The 19096-nt window shown below is 36.9% G+C and overlaps 1 protein-coding gene across 2 annotated transcripts in view; it reads right to left on the bottom strand.

Moving 5' to 3' along the window:
- LOC127446847 (pyruvate dehydrogenase (acetyl-transferring) kinase isozyme 1, mitochondrial-like) overlaps positions 1-14968 on the bottom strand; it is a 31120-nt gene extending 16152 nt beyond the window's left edge. For both annotated transcript variants that reach the window (XM_051708137.1, XM_051708138.1), the window contains exons 1-6: positions 14221-14968; positions 13570-13711; positions 10860-10931; positions 10570-10754; positions 3245-3340; positions 3009-3086 (exon numbers count right to left, since the gene is read on the bottom strand). In XM_051708137.1, coding sequence (XP_051564097.1) covers positions 3009-3086; positions 3245-3340; positions 10570-10754; positions 10860-10931; positions 13570-13711; positions 14221-14329 — 682 coding nt within the window. In that variant the 5' untranslated portion in view covers positions 14330-14968. The remainder of the gene's footprint in view (positions 1-3008; positions 3087-3244; positions 3341-10569; positions 10755-10859; positions 10932-13569; positions 13712-14220) is intronic.
- Positions 14969-19096: the final 4128 nt, after the last annotated feature.

Here is a 19096-nt window from a genome sequence, read left to right as displayed (position 1 = left end):
CGGACTCCTGATTAGGCTGGGAACCGAGAACTTCCAATTTTGAGTGCTATGTGCATCAGATGTAGAGCACGGACTGTGGGCGGTCTGTGAGGCTGACACCATCACTGCTGTTCCGTTAACACAATCCTGCATGTGCAATTTTCTGCCAATGCGGATTGCACACTGTTCTTAAATACTCTGAGGGCGGCCACTGAGCATGTGTGAAACCAGCAAAAACTAACTGCCAAGCAGCCTCTTTTTAATGCTGCACTTTATACTTCATGTGAGTGATGTAAAAAAAAAAAAAAAAAAAAACTCACCGCTAAATGACATCCTTGTCCATTGTGAATATTTAGTGTACAGTGCATCCGGAAAGTATTCACAGCGCTTCACTTTTTCCACATTTTGTTATGTTACAGTCTTATTCCAAAATGGATTAAATTCATTATTTTCCTCAAAATTCTACAAACAACACCCCATAATGACAACGTGAAAGAAGTTTGTTTGAAATCTTTGCAAATTTATTAAAAATAAAAAACGAAGAAAAAAAAAAATCACATGTACATAAGTATTCACAGCCTTTGCCATGACACTCAAAATTTAGCTCAGGTGCATCCTGTTTCCACTGATCATCCTTGAGATGTTTCTAAAACTTGATTGGAGTCCACCTGTGGTAAATTCAGTTGATTGGACATGATTTGGAAAGACACACACCTGTCTATATAAGGTCCCACAGTTAACAGTGCATGTCAGAGCACAAACCAAGCCATGAAGTCCAAGGAATTGTCTGTCGACCTCCGAGACAGGATTGTATCGAGGCACAGATCTGGGGAAGGTTACAGAAAAATTTCTGCAGCATTGAAGGTCCCAATGAGCACAGTGGCCTCCATCATTCGTAAATGGAAGAAGTTTGGAACCACCAGGACTCTTCCTAGAGCTGGCCGCCTGGCCAAACTGAGCGATCGGGGGAGAAGGGCCTTAGTCAGGGAGGTGACCAAGAACCTGATGGTCACTCTGACAGAGCTCCAGCATTTCTCTCTGGAGAGAGGAGAATCTTCCAGAAGAACAACCATCTCTGCAGCACTCCACCAATCAGGCCTGTATGGTAGAGTGGCCAGACGGAAGCCACTCCTCGGTAAAAGGCACATGACAGCCCGCCTGGAGTTTGCCAAAAGCCACCTGAAGGACTCTCAGACCATGAGAAACAAAAATTGAACTCTTTGGCCTGAATGGCAAGCGACATGTCTGGAGGAAACCAGGCACCGCTCATCACCTGCCCAAAAATAGGTGTGCCAAGCTTGTAGCATCCTACTCAAAAAGACTTGAGGCTGTAATTGGTGCCAAAGGTGCTTCAACAAAGTATTGAGCAAAGGCTGTGAATACTTATCTACATATGATTTTTTTTAATTTTATTTTTTTAATAAATTTGCAAAGATTTCAAACAAACTTCTTTCACATTGTCATTATGGGGTACTGTTTGTAGAATTTTGAGGAAAATAATGAATTTAATCCATTTTGGAATAAGGCTGTAACATAACAAAATGTGGAAAAAGTGAAGCGCTGGGAATACTTTCCAGATGCACTGTAGCTGTGTATGAAGTACCACCCACACAGATGTCACTGAAAAATTAAGCAACTTCCTATTGGTCAACACGGCGAGTTCACCAATCTTAAACTCAATCCGAAATCCGTGAGGGAAAATTCTTCACCACTGGAGGTCCCTCGTATAAAATTCACGGTTGCGCATTTTTCCATTGAAATGACTGCATTTCGCCCACGGTATTTCGCTATGCAAAGGTAAATATGACCGCACCTTTATTCATCAGTCTGAGACAAGTTGTCCAATTCGAAATTAAATAAGAACTTTTTGAAGTCTCACTAACCTGAAGTACAACATTAGGCTACAGAACACAGTCTAAAGTGTCTCTGGAACTGTTACTGCATATTTAACATTGTACTTGAGACCTCAATCAGGCACTGCAGTTACTGACTGGTTGTTCATTTGACAATGTGTAGTTAAAGATACACATGAGTTTTGATGTAATCAGTGGAATTTTATAATAAATAGATAAATGAAATATACGTTTTTTTGTTTACATTTTTTATTTAATATACAATTAGGATCAGTTATTGGATTGCTTCTGTAAAACAGTTACAGAAATACTCAAACCAGCCCGTCTGGCACCAACAATCATCTATGTGATTATCTAATCAGCCAATTGTGTGGCAGCAGTGCATAAAATCATGCAGGTACGGGTCAGGAGCTTCAGTTAATGTTCACATCAACCATCAGAATGGGGAAAAAATGTGATCTCAGTGATTTGGACTGTGGCATGATTGTTGGTGCCAGATAGGCTGGTTTGAGTATTTCTGTAACTGCTGATCTCCTGGGATTTTCACACACAACAGTCTCTAAAATGTACTCAGAATGGTGCCAAAAACAAAAAACATCCAGTGATCGGCAGTTCTGTGGATGGAAATGCCTTGTTGATGAGAGAGGTCAACAGAGAATGGCCAGACTGGTTTGAACTGACAAAGTCTACGGTAACTCAGATAACCACTCTGTACAATTGTGGTGAGAAGGATAATATCTCAGAATGCTATTCTGAGATGCGGGTTGGCGCTGTTTTGGCGGTATGAGGGGGACCTACACAATATTAGGCAGGTGGTTTTAATGTTGTGGCTGATCATGTATGTCTCTTAAAAGTCTGTGTAAATACCCCTTTTATAAGAATTTTATTAAATTTCTGATTTGTTATATCTGCTCTACTGAAATCTAAAATGATCTCATCATTTGGCAACAGGCTGCTGAGGGCAGTGAATGCAATAAGAATTACACTTCTAATTTACAAATAATTATTTCTCAAAAGTACTAAAAGTATCATTAATGAAACTGCTAAGAAACAGGAATCATTAAGAGGAATCAGAATCATTCAATTCCTACTTCCTTTTACTGATCATTCATAATGAATGATGATTGAATGATGATCGCATGACCACCTGTAAATGTGCGTGCATCAGGAAGTTACCATTAAATTCCTCCAGCACGAGCTCAGGTGAGTTCATGTAATACCTGTCACACAGGTTTCGTGCATTTTCAAAGGCATCTAAAATAGAAAAAATGTTAGTGAAAGTGAACTGTTCTATTTATTTTTACATTTTCATATTTAATACAAAACTTTTGTTTTAAGATAATCCCAGTTTAACTTCTGTCTGTAACTACTGCTAAATGCTTGTAATAAGAGAATGAAAAGATCACTACCACCTTTCACCACATCAGTGACACAACAGCTGGGATCAATGCTGCCAATCTGTTTGGGATGAGCAGGATTCACACGCACCTTTCCTCCAAACAGAAGAGCTGAAAAAACAGGAAACAGTCAACAGCAGGCAACAGACGTGGGCATATCACAGTCGTCTCATTGGTGGTGCAGCAACATGGCCCAATGTCTAAATGGTGACTAATCAATCAGTTATTGATCATTGATTTGAAAATCAGGGGCACTAAAGCATTGGAAACATGTAAACATGCCAGTCTGAGCTGCTACACCAAACAACACTATGACAGCACATTCCAGAACTGCCATTCAATGTATTTCGGCACTTTACATGAATACGGTACATTTTGGTATCCAATGACTTCTTATTTTCAGCATTAAGTCACAAATCCAATGATTTTGTTGTCAGATCGATTAGACATGTTAGATAAACCATTATCTAATATAAATGAAAAGTTTTAAACACATCACACAGTGAAATTACTTCAAATTATAAAAAATAGGCCACATTTGGAACCTTGTTATTTGCAACCCTGTTTCCAATATGGCATATATTTTTCTTATTATTTTTTAGTATTATACATTTTGTCCACTTAATTTAGTTGTTTATTTAACATTTACTGTAAAAAAAAAAAAAAAACAAACAAAAAAAACCACACAAAAATCAGAGTTTTAAACTGTTAACTTTTTGTAACAGGGTTGAAAGTTGCAAACCTCAAAACACTGATAGAAAATAAAACCACCCATGTAATATTTCAGTTGAACTCCTGAGGTTGACAAAATCCTGAAGGTTAAGCACCTTCCTTTACTTACCATGTAAGAGTTTTAGGCCCTTTTTGTAGGGCTGGGTATTGATGTAGATTTCCAGATTCAATTGCGATTCACAAGCTCTCGATTCTATTCTGATTCTATATATCGATTCATATGGATATACAGTATTTCAGTTATAATGTGCCTTTTGCTTACATATGAAATAAATTCTCTCCCAGATAATGCTGTTAATAATACAGGGGACCTTCTAACTAGGAACATTATGAAAATATACATTTTACTAATTACAGTGGCAATACAAATTATGTGAACCTTTTGGAATTAGCTGGTTTTCTGCATTAATTGGTCATACAATTAGCATAATAATAGACAGTACACAGACAAACACAATCTGCTTAAGCTAACAACACACTAACAACTACAATCTTTCATGTCCTTACTGAAAACATCCCGTTTAACATTCACAGTGCTATGGAAAATGTTAGTGAACCCTTGGATTTAATAACCAGTTGATCCTACTTTGGCAAAAATAAACAACCAAGCATTTCCAGTAGCTGCGGATTAGACCTGCACAACGTTCAGAATGAATTTTGGACCATTCTTCCTTACAAAACTGCTTCAGTTCAGCCATATTTTTAGGATATCTGGTGTGAACGGCTCTCTTGAGGTCATTCCACAGCATCTCTATTGGGTTAAATCTGGGCTCTGACTGGGACACTCCAAAAGATGGATTTTCTTTTTTTGAAGCCATTTCATAGTGGATTTACTTTGATGTGTAGGCTCATTGTCCTGCTGCAACACTGGACTTCCACTGAGCTTCAGCTGGCACACAGATACCCTGACATTATCCTGTAGGATATCTTGATAAACTTGGGAATTAATTTTTATGTTGGCAAGCAGTGAAGGCCCCGAATCAGCAAAGCAGTCTCAAATCATGATGCTCCCTCCACCGTACTTCGCCGCTCGGATGATGTTTTCATGTTGGTATGCAGTGCCCTTTTTACACCATATGCAGTTCTTCCCAAACAATTCAACCTTAGTTTCATCAGTCCACAAAATATTTTCCCAGTTCTTTTGAGGAGTGTCAAGGTGGCCTTTGGCAAACTGTTTGTTGGAAAGCAGTAGTTTCCTTCGTGGTGTCCTTTTTTTATAGACACCATGCCAGTTTAATATTTTCCATATAATAGACTCATGAACAGAGATGTTAACCAGTTCCAATGATTCCTTCAAGTCTTTAGCTGTCACTTTAGGGTTCTTTTTTTTTTTACCTCATTGAGCATTCTGCGGTGTCCCCTTTGAGTCATCTTGGCTGGACAACCACTTCTATGGAAAGTAGCCACAGTACAAAATAGTCTCCATTTATAGACAATTTGTGTACAGATAAATATCATAGCTCTTCGAGATAACTTTGTAACTCTTTCCAGCTTTATGCAAAGAAACAATTCTTGATCGTAGGTCTTCTGAGATCTCTTTTTTGGAAGGCATGGTCCACGTCAGCAGATGTTTCTTGTGAATAGCACACTCTAAATATTTGAGTGCTTTTTACAAGTCAAAGTAGCTCTAACCCACTCCTCCAATCTCGTTTCATTATCTGAATGACAGGTTTGCCAACTCCTGACTCGAATTAGCTTTTGTTGACGTCATTAGACTAGGGGTTCACATACATTTTTCCAACCAACACTGTGAATGTTTGAATGATGTATTCAATATGTACAAGAACAATACAATAATTTGTGTGTTATTAGTTAAAACAGACTGAGTTTGTTCACTAGTACTACTTAGATGAAGATCAAACCAGATTTTAAGACAAATTTATACAGTACATAATACAGGTAATTCCAAAGGAGTTTTTCTTGCCTCTAGTAGTTTTCATATTGACTTCACTTTTTAAAAATGAACAAATCCATGTATTCAATGAATAAATATGATATTATATTTCATATATTATTTGTTGTTACATGTTTATTGTTAAATTGCATAATATGTCCTATTTACAAGTATTTACATTGATTTGTGGAACGTGCTAAAACCGGTCTGTTTCTTTGAAGAAAACCGGAATTTCTGTAAAGAGCGTCTGTAGATGAACGCATGTTAACGAGAGACTTGAATGACTTTATCTCATCTGTTAGAGAGACACTTGAGCAAACGCACACCTTAAGTTTGGAGGTGCAAGTTAGGACAAAACTTTCAAAAGAAAAATATATAACTGCACACTCTTTTATTTTGAGTTTATTTTATTACCAACGTTTCGGCAACAAGCCTTTGTCAAGGTACAATTTCCTCACAATGGACATGTTTTTCAGGACCCTCCACTTACAGTGTTCAAAAGAGGACGTAATTTAAGAGACTACTTGGTTAAGTCTGACTTGATCCCTTCCCCTGTGAAATTACAAGGCATGTTGACACTTATCCCAGAAGGTAACCATCGTTGTGGTGCATGTAACCAGTGAAACTACACATATCGTTGTACGTCATGCAAACATCCTCACACTGGAAAATCTATTCTGATAAAAGGTATAATAAGCTGCAAAACAAAAGCTGTGATTTACTTAATAATGTATCCATGCAATAAATCATATGTGGGGAAAAACAAGCAGGGAATTAAAAACATGAATTGCATAACATCGTAGTACTTTAAGATGTAAAAATATAAATTACCCATTAGCAGCACATTTTATAGAACATCATTACATTATATAGGTACTGAGAAGGTGTCACTACCAAGAAAAGGTGGGGATCTGGATCAACTCTTGCTAAAACAGAAAGCCTTTTGGATACACAGATTAAAAACTTTGGTGCCGCATGGTCTGAATGTTGATTTTGAATTGAGTTGTTTTTTATAAATGAGGAAATGAAATCTATTTTTTACACATCTTGAATTGAAGGTTGGGAGTTCTCTAAAAACAGTTGATGGTTGTGTGTGTGTATATATATGTATGTATATGATATGTATAGGGCTCTCTTATATGATATGATGTGGTGGCTCTTTAGGATTTAATTGTATCTCATGTTTTTAAATGTGCTTAAGTAATGTTTCTTGTGACATACAAATCAGCCTGATATCTCAATTGCCTTAATTGTTTGAGAAAGGCTTGTTAGCTCATTACTAAACACCCATTGTGATGTCACTGCTTTAACCTGTGTGTAATGACTGACTCTACTTATACTGCTCTCCATTGTGAGAACATTGTACCTTGACAAAGGCTTGTTGCCGAAACTTTCGTAACAAAATAAACTTGTAAGAGAGTGTGCAGTTATATATTTGTATTTATCTCGTCTGTGCCATGCATGATGAGAATTAAATGTTTCTTTTTTGTTGTTTTTGATAAACAACTTGACTGTAGAGAACAGAAAGGGTATTAAAAGAGACATTTTTCAATGATAAATGGGTCATGTGGATCTCGTCTTTAGACACACACACAATACACGGAACAACTTTTACGCTCAACACACAGTGAAAGGATCTCGCTGCTACTCCACAACTATACTACACAATTACTGGTGAGTGAAATGTAAACATTAAACAGCCAGTTGCCAAATATATACATTTTAGTCGCAAAGCCCGAAATTTGGTTTCCTCTCATTGTAGTAGAGGGCTGTGCATAGAGCAAAAGATCGATCTTGGGATTTAGATGAATGTTCAAATGAAGATCGTGATGCATCGGGAAATTGATATATTTACAGACCCCAACTTTTTTTTTTTTTACAACCTTTTTTTGGAAAGTGCCTTCGCCTTTTTTGTTATCCATAATGGTCCCCATTTTACACAGTGTTAGGGACGTTACTCAAAAATCATAATCCACTACAAACTAATTATTACCAGTATTGTAATCAGATTACTTTACCAATTATTTAATGGAAAAAGGAATTACATTACTAATTACCTTACTTTTAAGTTACTTTCCAAAACACTTCACAGAAAAGTTTGTTTTCCCCCTCAAAAATTCAAAAGAATCTCTATATTTCCTCCTTGTTCATTGTGGAAATGCAAACATATGTGCAAATTAATTTATATTTTAAATGAATTCATTAAAAACAAAATAAGTTTTATTTTAGCAATATGTGTAACCCAACTTAAAAGTAATTACCTTAATTGCCAGTCAGTAACTGTAATCAAAAATCAAATCAAATCACTTTATTGTCACACAGCCATATACACAAGTGCAATAGTGTGTGAAATTCTTGGGTGCAGTTCCGATCAACATAGCAGTCGTGACAGTGATGAGACATATACCAATTTACAATAACATCAAATAAACACAACACAATTTAAACATCTGATATACACATAATTACACTCAACAATATACAAATAATAACATACACTGTACAGTATACAATACACACAATATAGATACACATTATTCAATAAAAAAAAATAGTATATATAGAATGTACAGTAGGTTGTGTTGTACTGTATTGACATTCAGGCTGTTGGTTGATAGTAAGTTGTTAAGAGAGAATATAATATAATAATAATAATATAATTTATGACAGTCCGGTGTGAGATATAAGAGTAATAATGTGCAGTGCTGATGTATTTTGATCGTGGAGATCAAGAGTTCAAAAGTCTGATTGCTTGGGGGAAGAAGCTATCATGAAGTTGGCTGGTGTGGGTCCTGATGCTGCGATACCGCCTGCCTGATGGTAGCAGTGAGAACAGCCCATGGCTCGGGTGGCTGGAGTCTCTGATGATCCTCCGAGCTTTTTTCACACACCGCCTCGTATATATTTCCTGGAGGGAGGGAAGCTCACCTCCGATGACGTGTCTGGCAGTTCGCACCACCCTTTGCAGGGCTTTGCGGTTGTGGGCTGTGATATTGCCGTACCAGGCGGAGATGCAGCCAGTCAGGGTGCTCTCTACAGTGCAGGTGTAGAACCATGCGAGGATGTGGCGGTTCATTCCAAACTTCCTCAGCCGTCTCAGGAAGAATAGGCGCTGATGAGCCTTCACAACGACTTCAGTGTGGACGGACCATGTGAGTTCCTCAGTGATGTGAACACTCAGGAACTTGAAGCTGCTGACTCTCTCCACTGGTGCTCCATTGATGGTGATGGGACTGTGTTCTCTGTCTTTTCTTCTGAAGTCCACCACAAGCTCCTTTGTTTCATCATTGTCAGTGATCAGACCTACCACTGTCGTGTCATCAGCAAACTTAATGATGGCATTGGAGCTATGTGTTGCCACACAGTCATGTGTGTACAGGGAATACAAGAGTGGGCTGAGAACACAGCCCTGTGGGGCTCCAGTGTTGAGGAGATGTTGCTGCCTGTTCTAACCACCTGGCATCTGCTTGACAGGAAGTCCAGGATCCAGCTGCACAGAGAGCTGTTTAAGCCCAGAGCCCAGAGTTTCTCATCTAGCTTGGAGGGCACTATGGTGTTGAATGCCGAGCTGTAGTCTACAAACAACATTCTCACATAAGTGTTCTTTTTTTCCAGGTGGGAGAGAGCAGTGTGTATTGTAGATGCAATGGCATCATCAGTGGAGCAGTTGTTGCAGTAAGCAAACTGCAATGGGTCAAGTGATGGAGGTAGCACAGAGCAGATGTAATCTCTGATTAGTCTCTCAAAGCATTTGCTGATGATGGGGGTCAGAGCAACAGGATGCCAGTCATTTAAGCAAGTGAACAGTGAACAGGCACAATGGTGGATATTTTAAAGCATGTGGGGACTACAGACAAAGAGAGGGAAAGGTTGAAAATGTCCGTAAAAACACCAGCCAGCTGGTTCGCGCACGCTCTGATGACGCGGCCAGGAATGCCGTCTGGGCAGCTTTGTGGATATTCACCCGTCGGAAGGATCGGGTTACATCCGCTACAGAGACGGAGAGTGAACTAACCTCTGTAGCTTCGGCCGCGAGAGCTCTCTCTGGAAGGGCGGTGTTATTTTCCTCAAAACGAGCATAAAAAGTATTTAGCTCATCCGGGAGAGAGGCAGTGGTGTTCATGGCGGAGTTTTTATTCCCTTTAAAGTTCGTGATGATGTTAATTCCCTGCCACATGCTTCTAGAGTTGGTGGTGTTAAACTGTCCTTCAATCTTGTTCCTGTACTGGCATTTTGCTGTTCTGATAGTTTTTCTGAGGGCATAACTGGCTTGTTTATGTTCCTCCACGTTCCCGGAATTAAAAGTGGAGGTCTGCACATTAAGTGCCGTGCGAACATCGCTATTTATCCATGGCTTCTGGTTCGGATAGATCCGTGTTGTTCTGGTCGGAATGACGTCCTCCACGCACTTTCTGATGAAACACATTACGCTATCAGCGTAAAGCTCGATTTCGTCATCAGAGGCGGACCGGAACATCTCTCAGTCCGTTTAAATACTTATAATCTGATAAGTATTTAAAATGTAATGTATAATACTACTTTTTTTTTTTTTACTTAAAAGGTAATTAGATTACAGTAACTAATTACTTTGTAATCAGAAAACACCCAACACTGATTACACAGCCCACCACAGATTACTGTGTGTGTGTGTGTGTGTGTGTGTGTGTGTGTGTGTGTGTGTGTGTGTGTGTGTGTGTGTGTGTGTGTGTCTTACTGTGCTGGTTCAAGAGCATTCTGATTGAGATCCTGCTCATGTAGAACCGGTCCAGGAAGTACTGCATATTCTGGCTGGTGATGGGGTCAGTACCATAGGTCTCCTTATACTCAACCACTCCTTGAGCCATGGTGGGCACCACATCATTGTGCCGGTTTCTGATCTTAATCACTGCATCTGTGAAGCTAACAGCAATAGAGTGTGAGGGATTTGTTGTGCGTGCGTGTGTGTGTGTGTGTGTGTGTGTGTGTGTTCGGGTAGGAGTGAAGGCTGTGTGTTGTTTCTCTTACTCATGTGTGACCTTTTCATCATCAATAGCCCTGTCCTTGAACTCAAGTATATCCTGGAAACTTTGCATGTACCTGCAGAGATGCAACACAACCAAAAAACGTGGCTCACATATACATTCTTTTGCGATATATATATATATATATATATATATATATATATATACACATACATACAGTATCTATAGTGCGGTCCAAAGGTCTGAGACTACTAGCGAAGATACATATATGTACTAGGGGTGTAACGGTTCAAATTTCTCACGGTTCGGTTTGTATCACGGTGTTAGGGTCATGGTTTCGGTGCGGTATTTGCAATGTTCAGAAAAAAATATGACTGCCAATCCAAAATAAGAACACTCTATTTGGTAGAAAACACTTCAACAGGTTTGTCCTTAATAAAAATCATTGTTTTACAGTAACCATAACTTCCATAGATTCCGCTCCGCTCTCTCAGGCCGCTCAGCGCCACTCACTCAACCCAGAATGTGCTTTGTGATATGCTGGTTTGGGAATCTGCGAAATAAGCAATAGGTCTGAAGTTATGGAGCTCAAACATTACTTTAGTGAAGTTGCAAACCTTATATCCTAAATAAATGCAAAGTATAAATCAAAGTTAAGAACAAGGAAATCAAAAGGGAGTGTGGAGAGACCGTGAGAATTAGCAAATATTCCTTTTGAAATCATACGTGTCACACTGCCAGAGAGCACGAGGATGTGCTACATGAACATGGTAGCGCTGCATAAGGTGAGCTAGTAGACTACACTACTGTTCGATAATAAATTAATAGATAAGTAATGTATCTTGTTGTTTTGCCATCATGTCAGCGCAGATGCGAGCCCGGTTACGCAGGGTTGCGAACGTTAGAACACCCTCAATTGAATATGTAAGCTTAATAATACTGTATATTGGCAAAGCATTTTTCCTTGAATCCCGGCGAACACACACAAAATCCCTGCATCAAAACCAATAAACACGTATGATCTTGCAGATCAGTGTGTCATACCTCCATTGTACAATTGAGCATTTGATTAGTAAAGATTTACTCGCATAGAGAATTTCATAGCGGAATTATCTCACTTAATCGCCTGTTCTAGATTGGTGGTTTCGGATAACATGTTTGCTGCATTCATGTGCAGAGAAAAAAACTATAAATGATTGTACATTAGAAAAAAACTACTTTTCTTAAACGAAGGCAGTGTAATTTGTGAATTCAATTATTTTTATTTGTTTTGGGATCATTAAGCATGATTTAATCTAATATATATATATTGGACAAAATCTGACTTTATGCAGGACGAATATTTTTTATTTGTTAAATTCATGGTTAAACCCTGCTGTACATATAAAGAGCGCATGCACAACACATGATCGTTTGACATATAAAGTCCAGATTCACTTTATAATGCTTTAAAAATATCAAGGAAAAACAAAGGGGGCACATGGTATCTACTAATATAATCATTATTATATAAATATCCACAGTCCTTTAGATTGCGATCTGTACATATACATTTGTAGGGAATATTAATAAAGCAACAACACTGAAAAAGAGAAAAACATTCACTGCTGTTTTCTGGATAACTTAATACATCCTTTAAAACTGAACACAAAATGAGGATGAGAAATTGCTCATTTTAATTTACAGACCCAAAGTCTGTTAATGTATCAAATCTACAGTATAATCATTCTGTGAAGACAACTGAAAAACAATTTTGAATTTCACTTTTACCCGCAATATTTTTCCTGGTACCACTCCATGTTTTCATTATTGCCATAAACAACTCGAACAAACTTTAAAGTTGAACAGATTGTGTTTTTCTGGGTCGGATGTATCACTCGGCAAATTTGCGCATGTGCGAGGTTCCGTGCCAACACACATATGTTTTATCACTTGTAGAGGCATGTTTGATGACTTGTTTAAAGTAAATAGAGGTAATTAGAACTGAAAACAAATGTTATGGCATTATTTAAAGATGTTTAATGATATATGTGCTAACAGAGAAATATTTAACTGATTATAAATGATAATGAAGGTCTGGTAGACCCGATTATCTAACAGCAGTTGTAAACCAGTCCAAAATAAACAGAAAGAATTTATATACTAAAACACAACAATACAATCACATAATTTCAGATGTGTACGTTACTAATCATTTGATAATTTAATAAATGTTGGCCTATAGTCTATATTTCACCTAGAGGGGCACCTCAGCCCATGTGGGCAAAGGGGCAGTTGCTCGGGCCACTGTAGCGACCCCCTGTGTACGTGCTTGGAATCATGTATACTACAGAGAAATTTAATGTCAGAGCGGGATTTGAACGAACGCTTTTTTACCGGTGAGCGGTACTTGTGTGGAGCGTTTGTTTGGGCCGTGACCGGTTGAGTGGAGCGGGTTATTGAGTGGTGTCACACAGCTCCTCTCGCTCACATGCTCTGAACTACACTTGCAGAACAGTGATATCAACAAGTTGGCCCACGTGAAACACAGGAAGAGCATATCCATCTACAGTTAGCGGAGGTTTGTAACTGTGCGTGTTTGACTATTTATGTATTTCGCAAAACCTTGTGCTCCAGATGCGTCAATAAACTTGAAGTGAACCGTGATGCCAATGCTTACCGAACCGTTTTAAATGAAGAACCGTTACACCCCTAATACATATTATATTATAATAATTAATTATAATACATAATACACAGTATATTACACTGACCAGCTCTGCACCAGGCGTACTGATGCAGTCCTCAGCAGGTTATCAGGCAATAAATCTATTTCCTTCATTATATTTGCCAGTCTGACGGGCAGCTCCTGTCTTAGAAATGTGAAAGATGTTTTCTCACATGCATTCTTAGAACCTGCAAAGGGTCAACAGAAAGACAGAAAACAGCGAGAAGTCAACATTGGATGCATGCCTGATTCTATTCTATTCCAGTCCACTTACAAAAAAAGTTTCCTTGGTATTACCATGTTTTTGAACACGGTATCTTGGAGTACCACGGAAATACCATAGTAGGCCTATTTGAATATGGTAATCAAACAACATCACGGAATATATCAAAGCAGCCTACTAATACCATCGCTGTACCGTATTACTTTCACAGTATTTTTTGGTAAGGGTCTATTGTATTCTATTCAACTTAATGTATCACAGTATAGCCAAGTTTTTAGATATAGTGCCAAGGTAATAACATATTATAATTTGAAAGCAACTTACCATGTAAATACTAAGGTGTATGAATATGACAATCACAATGTTACATAACACAGTACCATGGCATTTTCATCGGATCCCATCACTGTCGCAATGTTTTGTAAGGATCTATTCAATTTTCATTTTAAATGATAGGTTTGATTCCAAACTCACCAAAATCTATGAACTGTTTCATAGAGAGAGGAGAAGGAGAAAATCTGGAGTAAAAGTCGATGTGCTTAGAGATGGATGCAGTGTTCATCAAAGTCCTAAAAATCCTCATATTGGCTGCTTTTACTGTTTAATTCTTCAAAAAATCCAGTGAAGCCGTCAACTCCTCGATATCAACCAAACTGCCTGTCAAAAAGTGTCTTGCAATTTTTCTAAAGTCATAATATCCTCGTTTCCGAAATGCAGTCAGCAGAAGTCTGTATACTTGTTTGTCGCAGAATAAAATTGAATGTCAGGCATGTTTGCACACGCTGGGCTTCACTCATTCAAAATACATGATGCACGAAAATCCAGACATGTCTGGAAACCGCAGCTTTGCACGTCAATGTCACCCAATAATGACACTGTTAATTATGATATCTATGTCCTTTGGCCCCAAGCACGCAGGTAATCCTGGAATAACGCATGACCGGTGTGTACAGCATGACTGATAAACACTTCGGCATGTGTTCATATACTCTATTTTTGATACAGAGAAGCATCATCACTGCACACTGGGCCTCTTCCAGCAAATATCATTATCACACTATCCACATGCATTTAAACACCACTGAGCTCCGACGACAACAAATGAAACATGGGAATGTTTCCTTTAACGATTATAAAGAAGGTTTCACCAGACAGAAGAAGATGTTAATACAGCATGATCATAGATGTGTCCATAAGCGCCACTCTGTTTTACTTCCGCTTGGATCACATCAATCACGTGCTTTTCTATGGCGTTGCTGATTGGCTATACCAGTGGCTGCAGTTCTGAAACTGAAGTGCCCCCAGGTGGTACGAGACGGACTTTTGGAAATTTACTATACTAAAATATTAGATCTAAAAATATGGAGGGCCAAATTACTAGTAAAATCATTAAAGATGCATTCAGTAATTGTTTCCTCATTAAAAAAGTTTAACTGTTAAAGACATGAATTGTAATTTTGAAACATATGTAGGAAATCATGAGCACTCACATTAAAATAAGACTTCAGTCATATCAGTAATCTTATAAAAGCTGTTTTATTCTACATGGAGAGGGTCCGCACATGGGGGCTGCCATGTTAGAATCACATGACCAGCTGAATACTACTCGCTTAATCTCAGTAACCGTCCTGTAATTTGACACTTTCACTCATTGATTAAAGTAATCATGACTGACTGTGAACACTACATTTCTACAATGACATCTGAAACTGAAAACTATTCATTTTAAATGATGCAATGTAAGTCCGAGATGACACAAAGACAAAAGTGGCAGAGTGCATATTTACATAAATATTTAAATATTTAAATAAATCATTAAACACATTGATAATTATTTAAATGTATCATTAAATAAATAATTAAATCTTTAAATAAATCTTTAAAAACATAGTGAATGAATTCAATGCATCATTACTTTATTAAATAAATATTTAATAAATCATTATATACATAGTGAATTAATTATATGTATAATAAAAATAATTAAACAATTAAATAAATCATTAAATACATTGTGAATTAATTAAATGTATCATTAAATCGCTTACATTTTGAAACCAATACAAATATATATATTATTTAATATAAAAACATATTTTATTACTATCACAAAAGGGTGTATTTCTGGAGGGCAAAATGACTCGAAATTAAATCATTAAATAATTAATGAAATATTTAAATTATTTAATACAAAATTAAATTGTTAAAAACTATTAAAATGTTTTTTATGAATCATTAAATCTCTACATAAATGTCTCTTGTATTTCAGTTTAGCTTTATTGTTTAGTTGATTTTTCATTGATATTTTCAGGGTTACTGCTATCAGCAAGTCACTGAACGACAGTGGCCTCTTCCATAATGACCTTCTCTCACAGAATCACACCTAAACCTAAATTAAGCTCATTTACAGCATTTATTTCGGACATTTCCCTTACTCTATATGGGTCAAAATCAAGTAACTGTCAATATTTTGGTTGGCTAATTCATCTGCAAATCTCTTATTGTACCAAGCTCAGCCATAGCTGCCGTGTGAAAAACGCGCATACAAATTCACTAACTAGAAAGTCCAGAGAAATCTGTTTTGAAAGATGTCGCCCACTGTGGCTGAGTGACATACTGAAAGACACAAAGCTCATGCTTAAATGAAAAACCAACCCAAAGATACTGCTCAAATGAAAATGGATGCAAACTAATGCTAAAATGAAATACAAGGGACATTTATTGATTTAGAGATTGAATTATCCATTTCATTGTTTCCCTCCATACATCGTATTTCCTGAATTCATGATATGTAATTAAAACAAAAACATCAACACTTCAGTTTGTAAATATTTTTTTTATTTTGATTGAACACATAACATTCCTTTACGAAACATATGAATGTTAAAAATGGCATTTTAAACAAAACGCTACAGTTTTCCTGAAATATCTCAGTATGTAAAAATGGAATCCATTCACATCGTAAAATATTGATTAGCAAACACTCGCATCCGGAGGATGTCCTCCACCATTACTCTTCTCTGGTTTAGTTGAGCGCATCGCCAGCGTCATTGGAGAACCTTCTCGAGTAAATCCAAGACAGTACAATGATATACTTCCCTTAACAATCCTCAAAGAAATTGACAGAATGCCTGAAGAAGGTCTTTAATTGAAAGGCTGTAAGATATTACAGATTTAAAAGTTATACGACAGTGTGCAGGCTTTTTTTTCTTTTTCGTTGTATTGTTTACGCACCTGCCCGCGATGTGTTTATCTATGGTTTTACCACTGACTATACGTAAACTGAACGTGATTTACTGATGCATATACTAAATTATGAAATCTAAATAATAGAGCCTATATTAAATAAATACAATTTTTTAAAAAGTCCAGCCAGTCACGTTAGAGGGAAAATCAAACGCAAACCCATATCAAGAACTTCTGCTGGAAACAAGCAGAGTTGTGAAAAAAAAAAAACAACAACAAAAAAAAACGTTTCTAAATAAAATCTTTATTCTTTTTTTATTATTTGTTATTTTTAAGGTTAATTTCACTCATAAAAAAAAAAAAAAAAAAAAAAAAAAAATCATTAATTTTACTTCTAGCAAAATGTAGTCATGGCAGTTTTCCTGAAAGAACACAACACGTTTGGTTGTCTTATACACGATTTACACATGGTCGGAAGCAGGTGTACATTTTGTTCGTACCGACTAACGTTTTGAAAATATGAAAACTTACATGAATCCGAAAATTTACACAAAATGATTTACATAAAAATTGGTTCTGCTCGGGTTTCATGAATGAGGCCCATTGTGAAGACCACACAATTATTGTATTTCACTGAGGGAATGTTTTTTCTCAATTCTGTTTGAATTTATTATGAAACTTAGGAGGTTCAAGTTCATTGTTGACATTCATTACATGTTTTTGGTCATTTTGACTCTTGTCAACATAATTGTAATTATTTAATGGAAATATTGAGCCCAACATTATGATGTCAAAGTGTAAAAATGTATAAATATTATTGCATTAATTCTTTGAAAAAGTGAAAGTGTCTTTATTAATTGTAATTGAAGGTTATCCATTTTCATGAACACCTTTACTGCACATTTGAATGATAAAGTTGACCTTCTTGAACTGAGATCTGGCTGCCCCGAGAGGACCGACTGTGTCCCAATGCAACCTGGGAGTGATTGAGTCAGAGCTGCACTTCCTCTCAGAATGCCCAAATACAAATCGATATCATTAAATGAACACTATATGCCCTGACTTCAATGAATATACCCCGACACAAAAGTGTTTCATTAGGTGAAAAAGAACATAGTGCAAATATAGCCGAAAGATCTGTAGTATCCTGTAATAACCTGAGGGACAACCAAAACTAAAAAGAAAAATACATGTGTATTGATGACACCGATCTCCCTGACCCCTGTTAGCAACACCCTATATAATGTTGCATTAGCTTCATTGTTTATTATTGTATATTTATTTCTTCTGTTTATTACTGTTTACATGCTGTAGTTCAGTTTCTGTTATTCTTATTCTGTTTTGTTTTGCTTTGGCAATACCAAGTCATTTAGTCATGCCAATAAAGCACATTGAACTGAATTGAGAGACCTTTTTTGTGTGTTTAGATAAGTTGGTGTGATGAGCACTAATGAATCAATATAATGAACTTTCAGGAGTGTCTTGAAGAATTATAACAGCAGCGCAGAGACTGTTGTGCTGACCCAATTTAACTGCACTTTTTCATGGATCAAACAAAAAAAGATTTTTTTTTTTTCTTACAACACTGACATAAGTTAAATTAAACAAGAAACAAAATGTGATTAGCCTATTTATTTTTTTACCGAACACATAACATTCCTTTATGGATGTTAAAAATGGTGTTTTAAACAGAACGCTACCGTTTTCCTGGAATATCTCAGTATGTAAAAAGTATAATGAAACTTTTTCTTCTTATGGTCAGATGACGACAGTGAACACGCATCCGCGGCCTGTTGATGTCTTACGAACGCGTTGCTATAGTTACAGTACGAACTTCCAAGAGCATCTATTTGACTACAGGTAAAACACACTCTCTGATTTTAATTTTGTTGTTAAAACATTGTGTTTACTTACAGATAAAGTTCCTAATTTTTGCTTACTTACAGTTATTCATTTAAAGTGTTTTCTGTTCGGTTTAAAATATTTATGCTTTTCTAAACAGTAGGATATTTCTTCATAAATTCGGTTTAACAGCCCTCAAGTTCAAGAGGTGATTTTTTAAGAGACACAGTAGGTCTAATGCCATGACATTTATAGGCTACATTTGAACTGTGTGAAAGTGTTTAAATATTTTGGGGGTCAGTGTATGAACGGATGTGTCTGT

Source organism: Myxocyprinus asiaticus, chromosome 10 (assembly GCF_019703515.2).
Source record: "Myxocyprinus asiaticus isolate MX2 ecotype Aquarium Trade chromosome 10, UBuf_Myxa_2, whole genome shotgun sequence".
Taxonomy (NCBI): domain Eukaryota; kingdom Metazoa; phylum Chordata; class Actinopteri; order Cypriniformes; family Catostomidae; genus Myxocyprinus; species Myxocyprinus asiaticus.
Note: the sequence above shows the minus strand (reverse complement) of the source record. Positions and strands in the feature narration are given on the sequence as shown.